The 16,582-nt window shown below is 37.1% G+C and overlaps 1 protein-coding gene across 6 annotated transcripts in view; it reads left to right on the top strand.

The window, feature by feature from the left end:
• Positions 1 to 16,582, top strand: part of LOC101208563 (translation factor GUF1 homolog, chloroplastic) — a 64,026-nt gene extending 47,444 nt beyond the window's left edge. For 4 of the 6 annotated variants that reach the window (XM_031884418.1, XM_031884416.1, XM_011655558.2 and 1 more), the window contains 6 exons: positions 3,740 to 3,813; positions 6,206 to 6,293; positions 14,063 to 14,140; positions 15,899 to 15,974; positions 16,141 to 16,181; positions 16,287 to 16,582. In XM_031884418.1, coding sequence (XP_031740278.1) covers positions 3,740 to 3,813; positions 6,206 to 6,293; positions 14,063 to 14,140; positions 15,899 to 15,974; positions 16,141 to 16,181; positions 16,287 to 16,382 — 453 coding nt within the window. In that variant the 3' untranslated portion in view covers positions 16,383 to 16,582. Of the gene's footprint in view, positions 1 to 694; positions 911 to 3,739; positions 3,814 to 6,205; positions 6,294 to 14,062; positions 14,141 to 15,898; positions 15,975 to 16,140; positions 16,182 to 16,286 lie in introns of those variants that run through there. The other 2 variants (XR_004216136.1, XM_031884417.1) reach the window with 2 other exon arrangements.

The following is a 16,582-nucleotide window of genomic DNA, read 5'->3' as shown; positions in this document are numbered from 1 at the left end:
AATTGCAGCAAACCAAGAAAGGCAAGGACCAAGAAACCCAGCTGCAAACCAAGGACAACCAAGAAATCAACTTGTTCACATCCACAATATCTGGCTATATGGGAACAACTTACCTGGATATTTGTTAGACGATTCTGACTCTTCCAATGAATACAGCATGGTGAACATTCATCAAGAACCGCAATGAGGGCTTGGTTTTCAACCATATTTTCAAGAGGATCGAGAAATACGTATGAAAGTGGATCTTCCTACCTTCAATGCTCGAATGGACGTGGAGAAGTTTCTTGATTGGGTCAAGAACGTAGAGAATTTTTTCGACTATGCCAATACACCCGAACACAAGAAGGTCCGATAAGTTGCTCTCAAGCTCCAAGGTGGCGCAAGTTCTTGGTGGGATCAATTACAAAATAACAGATGACCCTTCGATAAGCAATTAATAAGAAGTTGGCCAAAGATGTTACGTCTAATGAAGAAGAGTTTCCTACCAATCAACTACCAGCAACTACTTTACAATCAGTATCAATAGTGTCATCAAGGCTCACGAAGCATCATGGATTACACAGAGGAGTTCTATAGACTTGGCACTCAAAATAACCTTCCTAAAACTGAACACCAACAGTTTTTCATGTTTATTCATGGTCTAAGAGATGAAAATAAGGTATTGTAAACTTACATCCTTTAACTTTTCTTTCAGATGCCATCTCCTTGGCTTCCAAGATTGAAGATAGTGAAGAGAGCAAGAAAACCAAGACTTGTCAAAGAAAGAACAAGGACAAACAGCAAAGAACTAACCCAACTAATTAATTTAGAAAATTTCAACAAGGAAGCTCCTTCACATCCTCATAGCCCACTAAGAAAGATGACAACCCAGCAAAGAACTAACCCAACTAATTAATTTAGAAAATTTCAACAAGGAAGCTCCTTCACATCCTCATAGCCCACTAAGAAAGATGACAACCCACCAAAGATAACAGCTACTAAATCAGGTGAAAATACTACAAAAAATAAGGTTTACAACGTTTATAACCGTACTACTTTGGGTAAATGTTTCATATGCAGACAACAAGGACACCTCTCCAATTAGTGCTCTTAAAGAAGAACTTTGACAATCGAAGAAGAATAAGAAGATGACTGAGATGACAACATCTATGAGATCTCAACATCGGATGAAGGAGATCAACTATCTTGTGTAGTTCAAAGAATTCTCTTCACTCCTACTGCTGAACAAATACTTCAAAGGAATTCCCTTTTTCGAACAAGATGCACCATTAACGGTAAAGTGTGTCAAATTATCATTGATAGTGGTAGTAGTGAAAATTTAGTGTCTAAAAAACTAGTTTCTGCCCTAAATTTAAAAATTGACCCACACCCGAATTCCTATAAGGTTAGTTCGATAAAAAAGGGAGGAGAAGCTACTGTCAGTGAGGTTTGTACTATTTCTTTATCAATAGGACAGCACTATAAAGGCCAAATTATATGTGATGTTCTTGATATGGATGTTTGCCACATCCTTCTTTGACAATCTTGGCAATATGACATAGATTACATTCATAGAGGTAGAGCTAACACTATTGAATTTGATTGGATGAGTCGTCGTGTAGTTCTTTTACCTATAGGCAACTCCTGCGAAACAAAACCTAACCCTAATAAAGGAAAACAACTTTTTTCAGTAATTAATGGTAAGGAGTTCCTGCCATAAAAAACAGCACCTATCTTAGTCTTTGTTATTAAAGGAAACAGCACTGCACATCAACGCAATGGCGCAAAATTGAATCATTGGCTTTTTTCAAATTAGGTGATGGCAGCAGAATATTGTTTTGGAAGCACCCTTGGATGGACACTATCACTTTGGAGTGTAAATTTCCAAGATTGGTTAGGATCGCACTCAATCCAAATGGGTCTGTCTCAGATCATTGGGACTCTTCGACCAACTTTTGGTCCATCTATTTCAGAAGATCGCTAAATGATGAGGAAATTTTAGATTTTCAGACCTTGTTGAGTCAGATTTCTTCTTCACAGCTAGCCTCCTTTCCGGATCAAAGGTTTTGGTTCCTTGAAACCTCAGTTTCCTTCTCGGTAAAATCACTAGTTAAGCATCTTTTGACATCTTCTCCTTTGGAAAGTTCTTTGTACAAAAGGCTTTGAAAATCTAACAGCCCAAGAAGGATAAATGTTTCCATATGGATTATGCTCTTCGAAAATTTAAACTGTGCCTCAGTACTTCAAAGAAAGCTTTCCTCCCATACCCTCTCACCTCATGCCTGCCCCCTTTGTGTTAATAACATGGAAAACTTCCAACACCTTTTATTTGATTGTGTATTTGCTTCTAAATGTTGGTTCAGCCTTCTCCAAGCATTCAATTTTTGTTGGATTTTTTATCGTGTTTTTAAGAATAATGTGTCTCATATTCTTGCCGGTCCAGACTTGAAGAAGACATTTATTTTGCTTACTGACCACTTTTCTCTTAATTTCTGAATTCCCAAAAAACAATTAGTAGAATGCATGCTAGATGGCTACAATTCTTGCAAAGATTCGATTTTGTAATTAAACATACTTTGGGTAAAACTAAGGCTGCCGATGCTCTCAACCAAAAGGGTATACTTCTCACCATACTCCAATCTCAAGTAATTGCCTTTTATCACATCCCTACATTGTACCCTACTGACACTGCTTTTAAAAGTATTTGGGAAACTTGCTCTAACCATAATAAGCCTTGCAAAGATTACCACATTGTTAATGACTTTCTCTTCAAAGGTGATGTTTTGTGTGTTCCCCATACATCTTTAAGAGAGGCAATAATTAAAGAAGCACACTTTAGTGGATTGGCAGGACATTTTAGTCGAGAAAAAACTTTGGCTGTAATTTGCTCTAAATTCTTTTGGCCACAACTCAATAGGGATGTTACGAACTTCATCAAAAGATGCTTTATTTGCCAAACATGTTAATTGGCGGCAGCGCATGGACAAACGTGTTTGATAGTGGCAGGTTTGTGGTGCGTGGACTGGCAGCTGAACAAAAGGGTGTTGCGATTGGACAGAGCAGTACGACTAGGATAGCACTAGCTGAACTTCAGAGTTAATAGGCGACGGTTTGTGTACGGATCCACTTGGCTCGTACTGCTGGTAAAGTCCCCTAAGTGGTGTAGCTGGCTTCTCGCCGGCGGTGTCTGAAGTTGACGGAGCAGGTTGTCCATGGTGGTGGCAACAGTGGCGCTGATCCGGGCGGTGGCTGTCTGGTGGTTTTTCTCTGTTTGGGTCCATCAATATTGGTGTCTAGGGTTTCTTTGTTATCCCTCCCCGTTACCATATTGAAAGCGTTAAAAATGAAAAATAACACCAAATTACGTGGAAACCTGAGAATTGGGAGAAAAACCACGATCAAACTTTTCTTTTTATTTTTTCATATTCACAAAAGATACAATGGGGGGAAATAAATAGACAAGTTTATTATAAAGAAAGAAAGAATATTAGGGCAAATCTACCCTTGGGCTTATGCCCACTAATTCTAACAAATATTAAATGCAAAACTGAAAGTGATTAGAAAAACACTGAAAATGAAATCTAATAACACTAAAAGGAACTTAAAAAAGAAATGAAAATGATTAAGTAATTTTAATTAAAAGAAACTGAAAATTTCAACATCTATGAACTTTTATTCTCAAATCCCGATATTTTTTCTCTCTTTTTCTTGTTTTATTTTTGTGGTAGCTATTTATACTTATTTACTTCCCTCTCTTCAGATGGTAGGTGATTTCTTTGATCAACTGAAATCCAGAAGCAAAGGTTATGCAAGCATGGAGTACTCGTTTACTGGGTAAAAGTACAAAATTTTAATATACACTTTCTAAATTAGAGTGTGTTTCTTTTTTGAGACGGACGCAATCATTATTCCTAGTGTGCTTTTGCTTTTTGGCGTAATAGGATAATTATTGGCTTCACATGTTACATTCTTGTTGGATATGTCAACATTGTCATTTATGAGGAAGAAATCTTGTTCTTGTTATTTTGAACATTTCTTATATTTAGAAATCAGAATCCTCCTTAATTGACAATGATAATAGAAATTAGCCCATTCCTACAAACAAGGAACAAAGTAATTGCAATGGAGAAATTGATAGAAAGGAGGAATAAAAGAGGGGACCTTCTACAGCAAGTTGCAAGGCCTATTTTGCATACCTATGAGAGGCGGAATAAAAATGGGGTCAGAAGGGAATTTCACCTTTGACAGTTGGTTTGTGCAAGGGAGTATGTACAAGTTTATGAACAGGGGGAGGGGTGAGGTTTATGCAGGGTTCATTTTAGCAATAGAAGTTTGCTTGGAGGAGAGGATATCAGTGCCCTTGAATCAGCCAAAAGAGCATTTCCCCTATATTGTTTTTGCACTGATGGCTTTTTCTTAGTGCAGAAGCTATGGTGGAAACCTAATAATGGGCACCAAAGCACGTTCATCCCAAGCAAATGAGGAGAATGACACAAAAACAGTTGGAATAATGATTAGACAGGAATGAGGATCTCAAGATCCTCAAAGAAATGATGTTTGATGGAAATAGCGGCTTTGTTTATAGTTTATAGCCCCGAGGGTATTTTAGTATTTTATTTTACCCTAAGTTTATTTCTCTCTATCAGTGTTTGCTAGAGCCTATAAAGTTGTCTTCTCTTGTATCTTTCATAGTATGTGAAAACAATAAAAAGTGTATTGTGGTTTTTTCTCCCTGTTCTAGGGTTTTTCATATAAACCTAGTGTTCTCTTTTTTACCATTTAACAATGTTGATTATGAGCAAAAACGTCGAGAAACTGTTGAAGGATACGCAAGAAATCAATGAATAAGGGAAATGAATGTTTGTGATTACTAAAGGTGGATTAGCATCTCAACAGCTTCGAGGAAGGTGGAATCCTTGGCCTTACTCAAGATCTGAAACGGCAACAAAATTGATTTCTGGTCTGATTTTTGGAATCGAAGATATTTCCTTTAATCTTCAAATCCCAAAGTTATTTAGAATTGCCTTGCTACCAAGTGGTTTTGTCGCTGCACAGTGGGACTATTCCACCATGTCTTGGTGAATTGTTTTTTTTATGACTTTTAAAAGAGGAAGAAATTTCAGACTTCCAATCTTTGCTTCACCTACTCTCACGTAAAAGGGTGGTAGATTCGGATGACAGAAGACATTGGTCATCAGATCCATCCGGCAGTTTTTCAGTTAAATCTCTCTAGGCCCACCTATCTCCCTCATCCTCGTTGGATAGGGGGATTTACAAAGCTTTGTGGAAATCCAGTAGTCCAAGGATAGTTATTCCTCGTTATGCAGAGAAAACTCCCTAATAACTGCCTTCTACCCTTGGTTTTCCCTCTTATTCAGCCAACTGTTGGGGGAACTTCTCTTTTCAGAGTTGCTTGGGTTTTTGATGTTTCACTAAACTCAGTTGCTTAGGGGTCTGGTTTTGATGAAGAGTTTGAGATTTTTTTGGGAAAACATGTCTAAAGCCTTGTTCGTGGAACTTTAGTTTGAACGCAATCAACAAATCTTCCACGTCAAGGCAATGGGCTGGCCTGAACGACTAGACATTGGTAAAAGAAATGCTGCCACTTGGTGCACTTTGAACAAGGAATTTAATAAATACTCCATCAAGGACTTGTGCTCAAATTGGCCGGCCTTCATCTCACAGCCTTGATAGCTCTTACAGTTGTTGTACTTGGCTTTTTCGGTGCATTTCTGATCTCCATCTTAATTTAGCAGGCCAAGATCCTCAAGCTCCATGAAGAAGTTGCTGAAGACCTCCTACTACTTGTTTTTCCATTGTTTCCTTTCAAGTTTTCTTTTTGAACAAGTTTTGAAGCTGTCACATTTTTGCTTTATTTTGTTATTGCTTTGTTTTGTTTTGTCTGATGATTACTCAGTATTGTTAGGAGTGTCTAGGCACTCTTATTCCATGTTTGGTGCGTTCTTGGATATGATGAGGGCACTGAGGTGTCAACCTAGTTGACATGTCTGGGTGTGCCTCCTCGATCCTTATTTTAGTTTCTTTATCTTTACTCTTTGTAAAATTCTCTTGTACTTTTATATAACCCTCCATCCTTATTTTAATAATGAGGCCAATCTTTTTTTCAAAATAAAAAAGGATGTGCAGCTATAGTACGTATTGTTAAGATTGTTTATTTATTTATTTATTTATTTATTTTTGTGATGGGTGGGGGAATAACTTTCAGGTACAGAGAAAGTGAATTGATAAAACTGGACATTCAGATAAATGGTGATCGAGTGGAACCATTGTCGACTATAGTGCACAACAATAAGGTAATTCTTATATCAACTATACTTGCTGTCAAAACTGTGGTAAATACTTCTTATTCTATTGTTAATTGACGATTGTATAAATTGAGTCTTTCTCATCACTCACTGAATAAGAATATATAGTTTTTGTTAGTGATATATAATTAAATCTGTCTTTATCCACTAGCTTAAGCTTTTAGGTAAATCGACGATTTAAGATGCTATTAGAGCAACTTGTCTAGGAAGGTCCTGTGTTCAAACCCCTGAATTGTTGTTTTCTCCCCAATTAAAATTGATTTTCACTTCAAAATATTTTAAGACCACTAGGTTAAGCTTTTAGGTAAATCGGTGACTTAAGAGTTTCCCATTCCTAGTTTCAGTAACTTTCATTTTATAACCTACTATGTTATCATTTGAGAAATAAATTTTGATTATGTTAGGGAAAAAGTCAACACTGTCAATGCTGTCAAACTTGCTGAACATTGGAAAATACATATTCTGAGAACAAAAATCAAACTTGCTAAATTCCTATAACTAAATTTTCCTTTACCCACTAGCTTAAACATTTAGCTTAAACATTGGAAAATACATATTCTGAGAACAAAAATCAAACTTGCTAAATTTCTATAACTAAATTTTCCTTTACCCACTAGCTTAAGTCTTTAGGTAAACAGGTGACTTAAGAGTTTTCCATTCCTAGTTTTAATAACTTTCATTTTATAACTACCTGTGTTATCATTAGAGAAATAAATTGTGATTATGTTAAGGAAAAACTCAACGCTGTCAAACTTGCTAAACATTGGAAAATACATATTTTGAGAACCAAAATCAAACTTGCTGACATCCTTTGTATTGAAAATAGAGACCGAACACATAAATTTACGTGGAAACTCGAGTACTGAGAGAAAAACCATGATATTTTTCTTTTTTTATTATTTTCTGATCAATCTTACAACAGATACAACGAGGAATAATAAATAGAATACACAAGGGAATAAAAAAGGAAAAGATTTAAGAATTAGGGTAAATATTTTCATATTATGGAAAAAGATTTAAGAATTAGGGTAAATATTTTCATAATCTTTCCATAAATAACCTAAGGGCCAAGCCTGAGCCTAGGGGTAAATTTAGTTTGGTTCGGACCATGGCTATGGACATAGGTAATGCATCCGAACACCCAAAGGGGAACATCAAGGATAAGACGAGTGGAGGGATAAGATTCTTTGGGGCAATCTTACAGTGTCTGGAAGTGAAGGACATGGGAAGGCATGCGGTTGATGAGATGAGCGGTAGTGAGAATGACATCACTCCAGAGATAGGAAGGAAGAGAAGTGGACAACATAAGGGAACGAGCAACTTCCAAAAGGTGACGATTTTTTTGTTCGGCAACCCCGTTTTGTTGGGGGTGTAAGCACAGGAACTTTGGTGAACAATTCCTTTAGAAGATAGGAACTCGTTAAGAGAGTGGTTTTGAAACTCACGACCATTATCACTTTTGTATTGAATTGTGTTTCTATGGTGTGATAGAAGTCTCGGAATGTGGAGGTAACTTCAGATTTGTCGGAGATCAGGAAAACCCAAGTAAGACGAGTATGGTCACCAATAAAGGTCACAAACATCATTGTGGACAAGAGTGAAAGGACAGGTTGGCTTAAAAGGTTGCGAGGGAAGTGAGACTCGATGTTGTGTAGCTTTTATGCACACATCACAAGCTAAGGAAAAAATATCAACTTTAGAAAAGAGATGAGAAAATAGGTATTTCATATATAATTAAAGTTGGGATCGTGTGGAAATGTCACAGCATAAGATCTTTTTCAGAAGTGGTAAAGTACGAAGATAAAGGACTCATCCTACAAGAGGCATCATCATCAAGCAAGTAAAGACCTTTATTGTGTCGGACAGTGTCAATCATCCTCCTCGTGCTCAGGTCCTAAAAAGAAATAGAATTAGGTAAGAACGTTCCTTGGCAGTTTAATTCACGAGTAATCTTGCTAATCGACAAAAGATTATTTGAAATTCGTGGCACATGCAACGTACTGTGTAATGAGAACCCGTCAAAAAGGGAAATCTGCCATTTTCTGGCAATGGAAGCCAAGGAGCCATCAGCAATTCTTATCTTTTCATTCTCAACAAACGGAATATAGGACACAAAGTGTTCAGACGAACTGATTAAATGATATGTGGCACTAAAGTCTAGGATCCAAGGATTCTTACCATCAATACTAATGAGACTAAAGGACTGAGGTATACTTGACTGGACAATAGCTTCAAGTGTGGTTGTATTAGCATTCTCATTAACATAGGAAGACGATGAAGTAGGGAACGAGGTTACCGGATTCTTAGAATACTTCAGTACAGGAGTGTTGGATATCGTCCCTAGGGTAGCCTCAATTGCTAAAATTTGTTGACAATGCCCTTTCAGTTGTTGTTAAGCTATTACCAAAGAAAAAGAGAGATCTTGCACGTTAGGGTTGAAATGTGCCAAAGATCCACCAACCTTAAATATTGAGTGAATTTGAGGGTTCCTAACATCAAGATGATAACTACGGTAAGTGGGTGGCAGGGCATCCGACTTTGATGGCAGAAACGGTGGTGGTCAGCCAGAATTAGGTGGCAGATCATGAATCGGGGCGTGAGGAGCAATATAGGCTGCAAATGAAGAAGAGGGTCAAATGGGATGGTCAGAAATTTCTGAGGAAAATAAACCGGCGTGTGTAGCTACGGCAGCGGTGAGTGGAGGCGTGAGGGTTTTGGCGACGAGGACGACGGCAGAATTGACTGGAATACATTTCTCGGCGTTGTCTGAAGGCAGAGACAAAGAACACAAATTTAATTGGAAACCCAAGTACTTGAAGAAAAACCACGATATTTTTCTTATTATTTTTTTATCAATCTTACAATAGGTACAATGAGAAATAATAAATAGAATACACAAGGAAATAAAAAAGGAAAAGATGTAGGAATTAGGGTAAATATTTCGATAATCTTTCCATAATACCCCAAGGGCCAAGCCCACTCATTCCAACACTTTCCACTTAACCAGCCACTCATTGGCCCCCAATTCACTACTCCATTGAACTCCCAAGTCTGTCTCAGGTATCACCTGCAGCTTAAACTCTTCCGTTAAGGCCAGTGGTAACTCGAGTACTGGGAGAAAAACCACGATATTGTTAATTTTATAACTTCTAATGAATTACAAAGGTACAATGAGGGAGATTAGATAGAATACACAAAGATATAAAAAAAGGAAAAATGTTTATGGTAAGACTTCCCATAAATAACTTAGACACATGCAAAACGTTCTGGAGAGCAAGACTGTCAAAAGGAACTATTTGTCCTTTACCAGCAATCAAGCTAAAGACCCATCGGCTATACGAATTTTTTCATTATCAGCTCAAGGGGCATAAGAGATAAAGTGCTCCAAGGAACCTGTCAAGTGATTGTAGCCCTTGAGTCTAAAATTTAGGGATTCTTCCCATCAACACTAATAAGCACCCAAGTAGGAGTCTTGGTCTGGCTTGCAGCAGAGCCAATTGACTTAAAAGTGTTGGCAATGGTAGTCTCACTAACGTGGCATGCCCTGAGTTTTGTTTCTCATTGGAGGACCGTTTCTTACCTCCTAGGGGATGACCGTGGAATTTTCAACGCTAATCCTTGGTGTGCCATTGTTTCTTGTAGTGCCCACAAACAAGGATTGGTTTCCCATTATTCTTTTCATTATCATGAGTTGAGGATTGAGCACTAAAGGCAGCAGAGTCAGTACACCCATGACATTAGTACAGTTTTCTTCAAGGCAAACTTCAAAACACACTTCCATTAAGGAAGGAAGAGGTCTTTGTCTGAGTATACGGTCACAAACAGTATCAAATTTGGGATTAAGCCCTGCTAGGAAATCATAAATATGGTCAGCCTCCTCAAGTTTAGCGTATTGTATACCGCCATTTGGCTTGTCCCAAACTGTCTCCTGCACAAATCCATCTGTTGCTAGAGAAGGGGGAGCTTATTAAACTAGGAAGTCACATCCAGGGTCCCTTGTTTGCAATCTTGGACTTGTTTTCTCAGTGTATATAATCGAAAGGCATTCTGACGCTTTGAGTAAAGGGTCTAAGTTGTATCCCATAGATCTTTTGTTGTGACTGTGTACAGTAGAGGCTTGCCAATCTGACATTCCATACTATTAAATAGCCTGGACTGAATGAGTGAGTCCTTCCCTTTCCAGAGTCGTTCCAAGTGGTCACCGGTGGAGGACGAATAGTCTCTCCAGTTAAGAACTCGAATTGGTGGCGACCTTCAAGGAACATCTTTACTAATTGGGAACATGAAAAATAATTTTACGCATTTAATCTCACTTGGAAAATTCTCTGTAGTCAATCCCAAAGAGCCAATTATATAATTCGAAGGCAAATTAAGGAACTAAGTTACCTGGTTCTTGGAATATATTGGCAACTCGATTGGTTTGGAATGTGCCGAAGACTCGCCCGCTTCAACTCTCGATCTGTTATGGAGTTGATCAGTCCCATTATCATAGAAAAATGGTTGCTATAAAGGGTCGACGAACAGCGGAGCCTTGCTATACAGGTTTGATAGATTTACGGTAGAGGGTTGCTTTCCGGCGAGCATAGGTGGTGTGGGGCTGCGACTGACTGGAAGGGTTGGATGGTTTGAAAGACAACGGCATGTAAAGGAGGCTGGGTTGGGCAGTAAGATGAAAATGCAGCGGCGCATGAGGCAGTTTATGGTCGGAGGGTAGTGCGGATGGCGACAAGGGTGGGCCCACTATGTAGATAGACAGTTTCTGAAGTTGTTGGAGTAGTTTTTCCATGGCAGCGATCTTGGCGGCGGCGATGGCTTTTGGTTCGGTCTGGGTTTCTCCTAGACTATTTTCTAGGGTTTTGTTATTGCTCGACTTTGATATCATATTGAAAGCAATAAACACGAAAAACTAGGCTTACATGGAAAGTCGAGTAGTGGGAGAAAAATCACAATATTGTTACTTTTATTATTTTTGGATGAATTACAAAGGTACAATGAGGGAGATTAAATAGAATACACAAAGATATAAAAAAAATTGGTTATGATAAGACTTTCCATAAATAACTTTTTCATAAACACCCTAAGGGCCTAGCCCACAAATTCTAACAAAAGTTATGAGTCGCTCCATTGTCATTCAAAATTAACACACTCTGCCCTATTACCTTGCCTCTCAGCTTAATTGTTCCCTTTGTGGAGAATCCCATAATAGATTGAAGCGCCACCTCAGTCTCCCTCGATACCATTATCAAACTCAACTCCACCATCTGGATTCTTCGTTGACGTTCGCTTAGGGCTATTTCCAGAGCTATGTTTTGGTCATTAACCAACTGTGCCTCCTTCATATACTGCTCCAAGGATGTTGGGACCAATTGTGCCTCCTTCATATACTGCTCCAAGGATGTTGGGGGGTGGCTCATCACCTCTGCTTTTAATTCCGGCTCCAACCCAATCACGAACACGTCCATTAAGACACTCTTTGCCATCTCTGGCAATAGAACCGAGTAATTCATAAACTTCTTCAGATAATTCGTGAAGATCCTTCCTGCCGAATCTGAATCAAACGAGCTCACAAGCTTCCTTCTCCGGTGGGTTGGAAGTGCTTGAAGATTCGATTCTTGAGGTCCTCTCATGAGGTTACTTTCTTACAGTTATTACTCCAACGAAACCAAATCACCTCATCTTGTGCAAAACTCATGACAACCACCTTCACCTTCTCAGCTTCGGCTAAATTATTGATCTCAAAGAAGTGTTCCGCTCGATACACTCAGGACCCCGAGTTCTCTCCTGCGAAGACGGGCATCTTGAGTTTCTTGTACCTACTTTTGTTTGACATTCCTTGTCCTAGAGGCATCGACCCTTCCGTTCCTTCAATTTTCCCCTTCAAGGACTGATCCATCGGATGTTCCAGAGTCCTCCCTTCTTCGACTAGCATTATTCTCCTTAACCTCTTTGACCAACCATTCGACTCCTTTAGTCAGTCCCAGAATGATTGCCTTCAGCTCTCTAATCTCTCATTATGTTGTTTCCAACCTCTCCTTCGTTTGTTTTTACGCCATTGCTTGTGTCACCTTAGGACTATTGCGGCTCTATTACCAATTTGTTAGCATTCATTCTTTGAAACTGAGTAAAATCCCAACAAAAATAGAGAAACAGAGACAGTACTATTCTATGATTTTATTGTTAAATTTCAGATGAGTTCACAAAATATCCACAGAATACACTAAAGGACATCACAGTAAAATAAGAAAGAAAAGACAGAAATAAATGCCTAGGATTCCAGCTCCTTCGAGAAGGCTGGAATTTTCTCCTCAGAAGCCTCAGCAGCCTTTACCCCAAAAACATGACCTTTGCTAATCCCCAAAACATTCCTTATATACCTCATCAGGGGTGGGACCCCCCAAGAACCTCCCCACCCTTGATCTTCTGTGTAATTCCCATACTACCCTTCCCTGATTTCACCCTTTTATAGGTGTAAATGATTGGAGGTCTAACAATAACCTTCAGCCTATGCTGCAATCAAAGCATTCTCTACAAACATGTATTAATGATTATTTTTATTGAAAAATCCTCTAATGTTTTTCTAATTTTCTTTCAATCATTAAACGCAAATAATCTTGAATTAATCCATAGATTATCAAAGTCTTCTCTGAAAGCTTTTCGATTTTTTATCTCCCAATGTTGAGTTGAACTCTAATTTGTTGTGGTCAAAACAAGGGAAGAGGTATTCTATTTTAACAATTTCTGAACAGAGGATCGATTAAGCTTCACCATTTCAGGATAACTTGTCCCTTGTGGCTCAGAAGGAAGCTGTGAGGAGGTTAGGAGATGTTTTCGGTACCAATCCAAATAGTGGTGCTTCTGATAGAACACTGATATTCTATTTTATTGATACCTTCACAGAATTACAATGTAAAAGAAGTAAAAGAAAAGTAAGAACCCTAACCCTCTGCCCTTCCTCTCTTTCAAGGAATGTTGCAGCCCTAATTCTTCACCAAATTCTTCATGCTTCTTCTTCCCTCCCCAACTTCCTATTTATAACCAACTAAGTACCAACAAATCTAATTACCTTTATACCCCTACCCTATGTGAATCCAGGTATCTAACAGCTTCATCAAGAAACTTTTCAACATTTAGTGAAGGATTGCCATCCCTGTCGAGAGACACCGAACAAATATGGATGAAGCATTGTTTTTTGTTTCTCTTCCAAGCAACACACTTCGTAACCCAACTTGCATTTGACAGAAATTTTAAGTCTTGTACTTCCAAAATCATCAAAACTGTTTTGAAGAAGAAAACCATTCTTAGGGCCACACCAGAATTCTTAAATCTCCTTCAAGAACCATCTAAGTTGAGGGTCTAATAAAGTCAGGATCTTTGGTGCTTCCACGTTTTCAATAAGGAAGTATTTTCATGATGTCGATTATCAATGTAAAATACCCTCATTCACTACTATCGTTTTCAATCATATATCTATAGTTAATCAATTAATCCAAAAGTTTAGGTTCAACAAATTTTCATTAGTGCATCTAATCAATGATCTGCCTCAATATAATTTGATAGTTGGTGAAAATCATATAATTTGAACATTTGGCTTAGGAGGTTTCCCTCCTATCTTGACGGAAGACAATGAATTTTTATAGCAATGTTTTTAGACTTTATTTTGTCTTATTAGTTTTGAAATTGTCGCTATGCGAATGTCTTTTGTCAATGCTTAGACAAACTTGCTCTGCTCTGAAGTTGACAATAAATACCATTTTCAGGCATATTCTGTCGGAAGAGCTTTAACTCAGAAGCTAAAGGAGCTGATACCACGACAAATGTTTAAAGTGCCTATTCAGGTAAAATTAGTGTTTCGCAGTGACATGCTAACATTGATGATTGACATGAACTGTTTCATAACTTAGTTATGTGCTTTTCTGTTGTAGAAGTCGTGAATATCTTCCACTCTTTTTAAATTTTTTTTTCCTTAAATCTCTTGAATTTTTTTTTGATTGAGGTACTTTTTTTCTTAAGAAAAAAATAAGGTAATTATAATTGATGACCATTTTAGGAATAATAATTAAGGATATAAGAACATTTAAAAAAAATTGCAAATATAGTAAAACTATCGCTTATAGATTTGTATGATCTATCAATGATAGACCATATTGGTGATAGACTTCTATCATTAATAGAATTCGACAAATTTTGCTATATTTGCAATTTTTTAAAAATATTGTTATATACTTAATTATTTTGCATTTAATTGCTAAATTTGCAACTATTCCAAAAAAATATTTAAAAAAAAAACCCTAGCATTATTTTGAAAAACACATTTCAAGCCCTAACCAAAGGTAGCTAGCATTATTTTGAAAAACACATTTCAAGCCCTAACCAAAGGTAGCACCTGTTTACCTTTCTTATTTCCTTTTCAACGGCAAGTAACATATTTTACAGAGTCCCAGCATAACATGTGTAAGGTATCTCTTTCTAAGAAGTACAAACCCTTCAGATTGGTTAGAATGTTCATATCCAACATATGTTGCACGCTGCGACATTTGTTGGACATGTACTACACTTGTTAGTGCATCATTTGTTGCTGGCATGTATAGAGCACTTAATTGACTAACAAAGCACATATATGACAATAATAATAAATTAAGTGTGAAATGCATCAAATTAATAACCATAGAAATGCATCAACCCATTTACTTTCAATTTTCTTCTAATATGAAAATGGTATATATTTTTAAAGATGTATATTTTAATAAACATGTCTTCATAGAGTCATGTCCAAGATTTAAAAAAAATGCTATGTCGCTGTGTTCATGTTGTGTTGTATCCATATCATGCATCAGTTTATGTGCTTCTTAGAAGAAGAAAACCTATAAATGTTGTACAAGATAACCCCAATTCAATCAAGGAAGGCCTTTTCCAAAGGTAAAATATTGAAAACTGGATTAGTTTCTCGTTGAAAATAGGATCAAGGAGATTAATGGGAGATAAGGGAGATAATGTTGTCTCCCTAAAAGGATCTTCATTGCCCAAATGGAGATTCCTACCCCCGAGGCTAATTTTCAAAATCAGGAAATGGAACAATGATTGGGAATAAAATCCTTTGGCCAATGATGTCCCGCCGTGCCATTTTCTACCAAGAGAATTAACAAGGTTCACTGTGAAATTTCATGAGAAGTAAATCTCATTTGATCATGTGGAACATGATCACCTTTGTTAAAGGAAATTGGGATTTATTGGGTATATTCTTATTTAATATTTTCCATATTTGTATTTTTCCTATATTAGTATTTTGGTCACTATTTATTCACCAACGTATAAGTTATTATGTACTTTGATTTATTCAATATATTATACAAAATCAAATCTAAGCGACTAATTTTAATCTATTGGCAAATTTAACGGTTTTGTGCCCCTCAGTGTCAACCTAAAAGGTAGCACAATTAGCATTTCTACTTGATTTGTTCTTGTTAAATGAAATCCCGTTATTGAAAAAATAATTTGTCAGTCATACGTAACCATTGAAATCACACTTTTTTGTTTTATTTTGTTTTGTTTTCATGGAGCACCCCTTTTCTTGTTTTTTCCCCTTTATCTGGCAGGCATGTATTGGCTCCAAAATTATTGCTAGTGAAACTATATCAGCGATTAGAAAGGATGTCCTTGCGAAATGCTACGGTGAGAAACTGTTCTTGCAGTTCAAGAATATCCATTTTTTAATATTTCAGCATCAACTTTTAATGCTTTCTCATTAGTTTGACGTTCAATCTTATTGATATCATCGAAAAGTTGACAGTATTAGAGGGTAGCAGGTAAAATTTCTCGTGTTTGCTTTTGTTTGCAGGCGGAGACATTACAAGGAAGAAGAAATTACTTAGGAAACAGGTGTTTGTTTGACATTATTAGCTACTAGACTAATTATGACAATAACTATCCATTGTCTTTTCCCATTTTGCCTTTACATTCACACTATCAAGTTCTAATGTGTAGGCTGAGGGAAAGAAGAGAATGAAAGCGATTGGGAGAGTTGATGTACCTCAAGAAGCTTTTATGGCTGTTTTGAAGCTTGAAAAGGAGGTTTTGTAATTTTGTTCCGTAGGATCATTTTTATTCTTTAACTATTGTATATAATTTTCCAGTGACTAATGACTTTTTTTCCTCCCTCCCAATAACTATTTTGTAATTTATGTATATAATTTCACAAAAGAAAAAAAAAAAAGTGTAAATTACCTCTACAGTGTACCTTTTTCGCCAAAAGAGAAAAAAAGAACATTTAAATTACCAAA

The sequence above is a fragment of the Cucumis sativus genome, chromosome 4, assembly GCF_000004075.3.
Source record: "Cucumis sativus cultivar 9930 chromosome 4, Cucumber_9930_V3, whole genome shotgun sequence".
Taxonomy (NCBI): domain Eukaryota; kingdom Viridiplantae; phylum Streptophyta; class Magnoliopsida; order Cucurbitales; family Cucurbitaceae; genus Cucumis; species Cucumis sativus.
The sequence above is the reverse complement of the archived record's forward strand: the minus strand, read 5'-3'. Positions and strand labels throughout refer to the sequence as shown.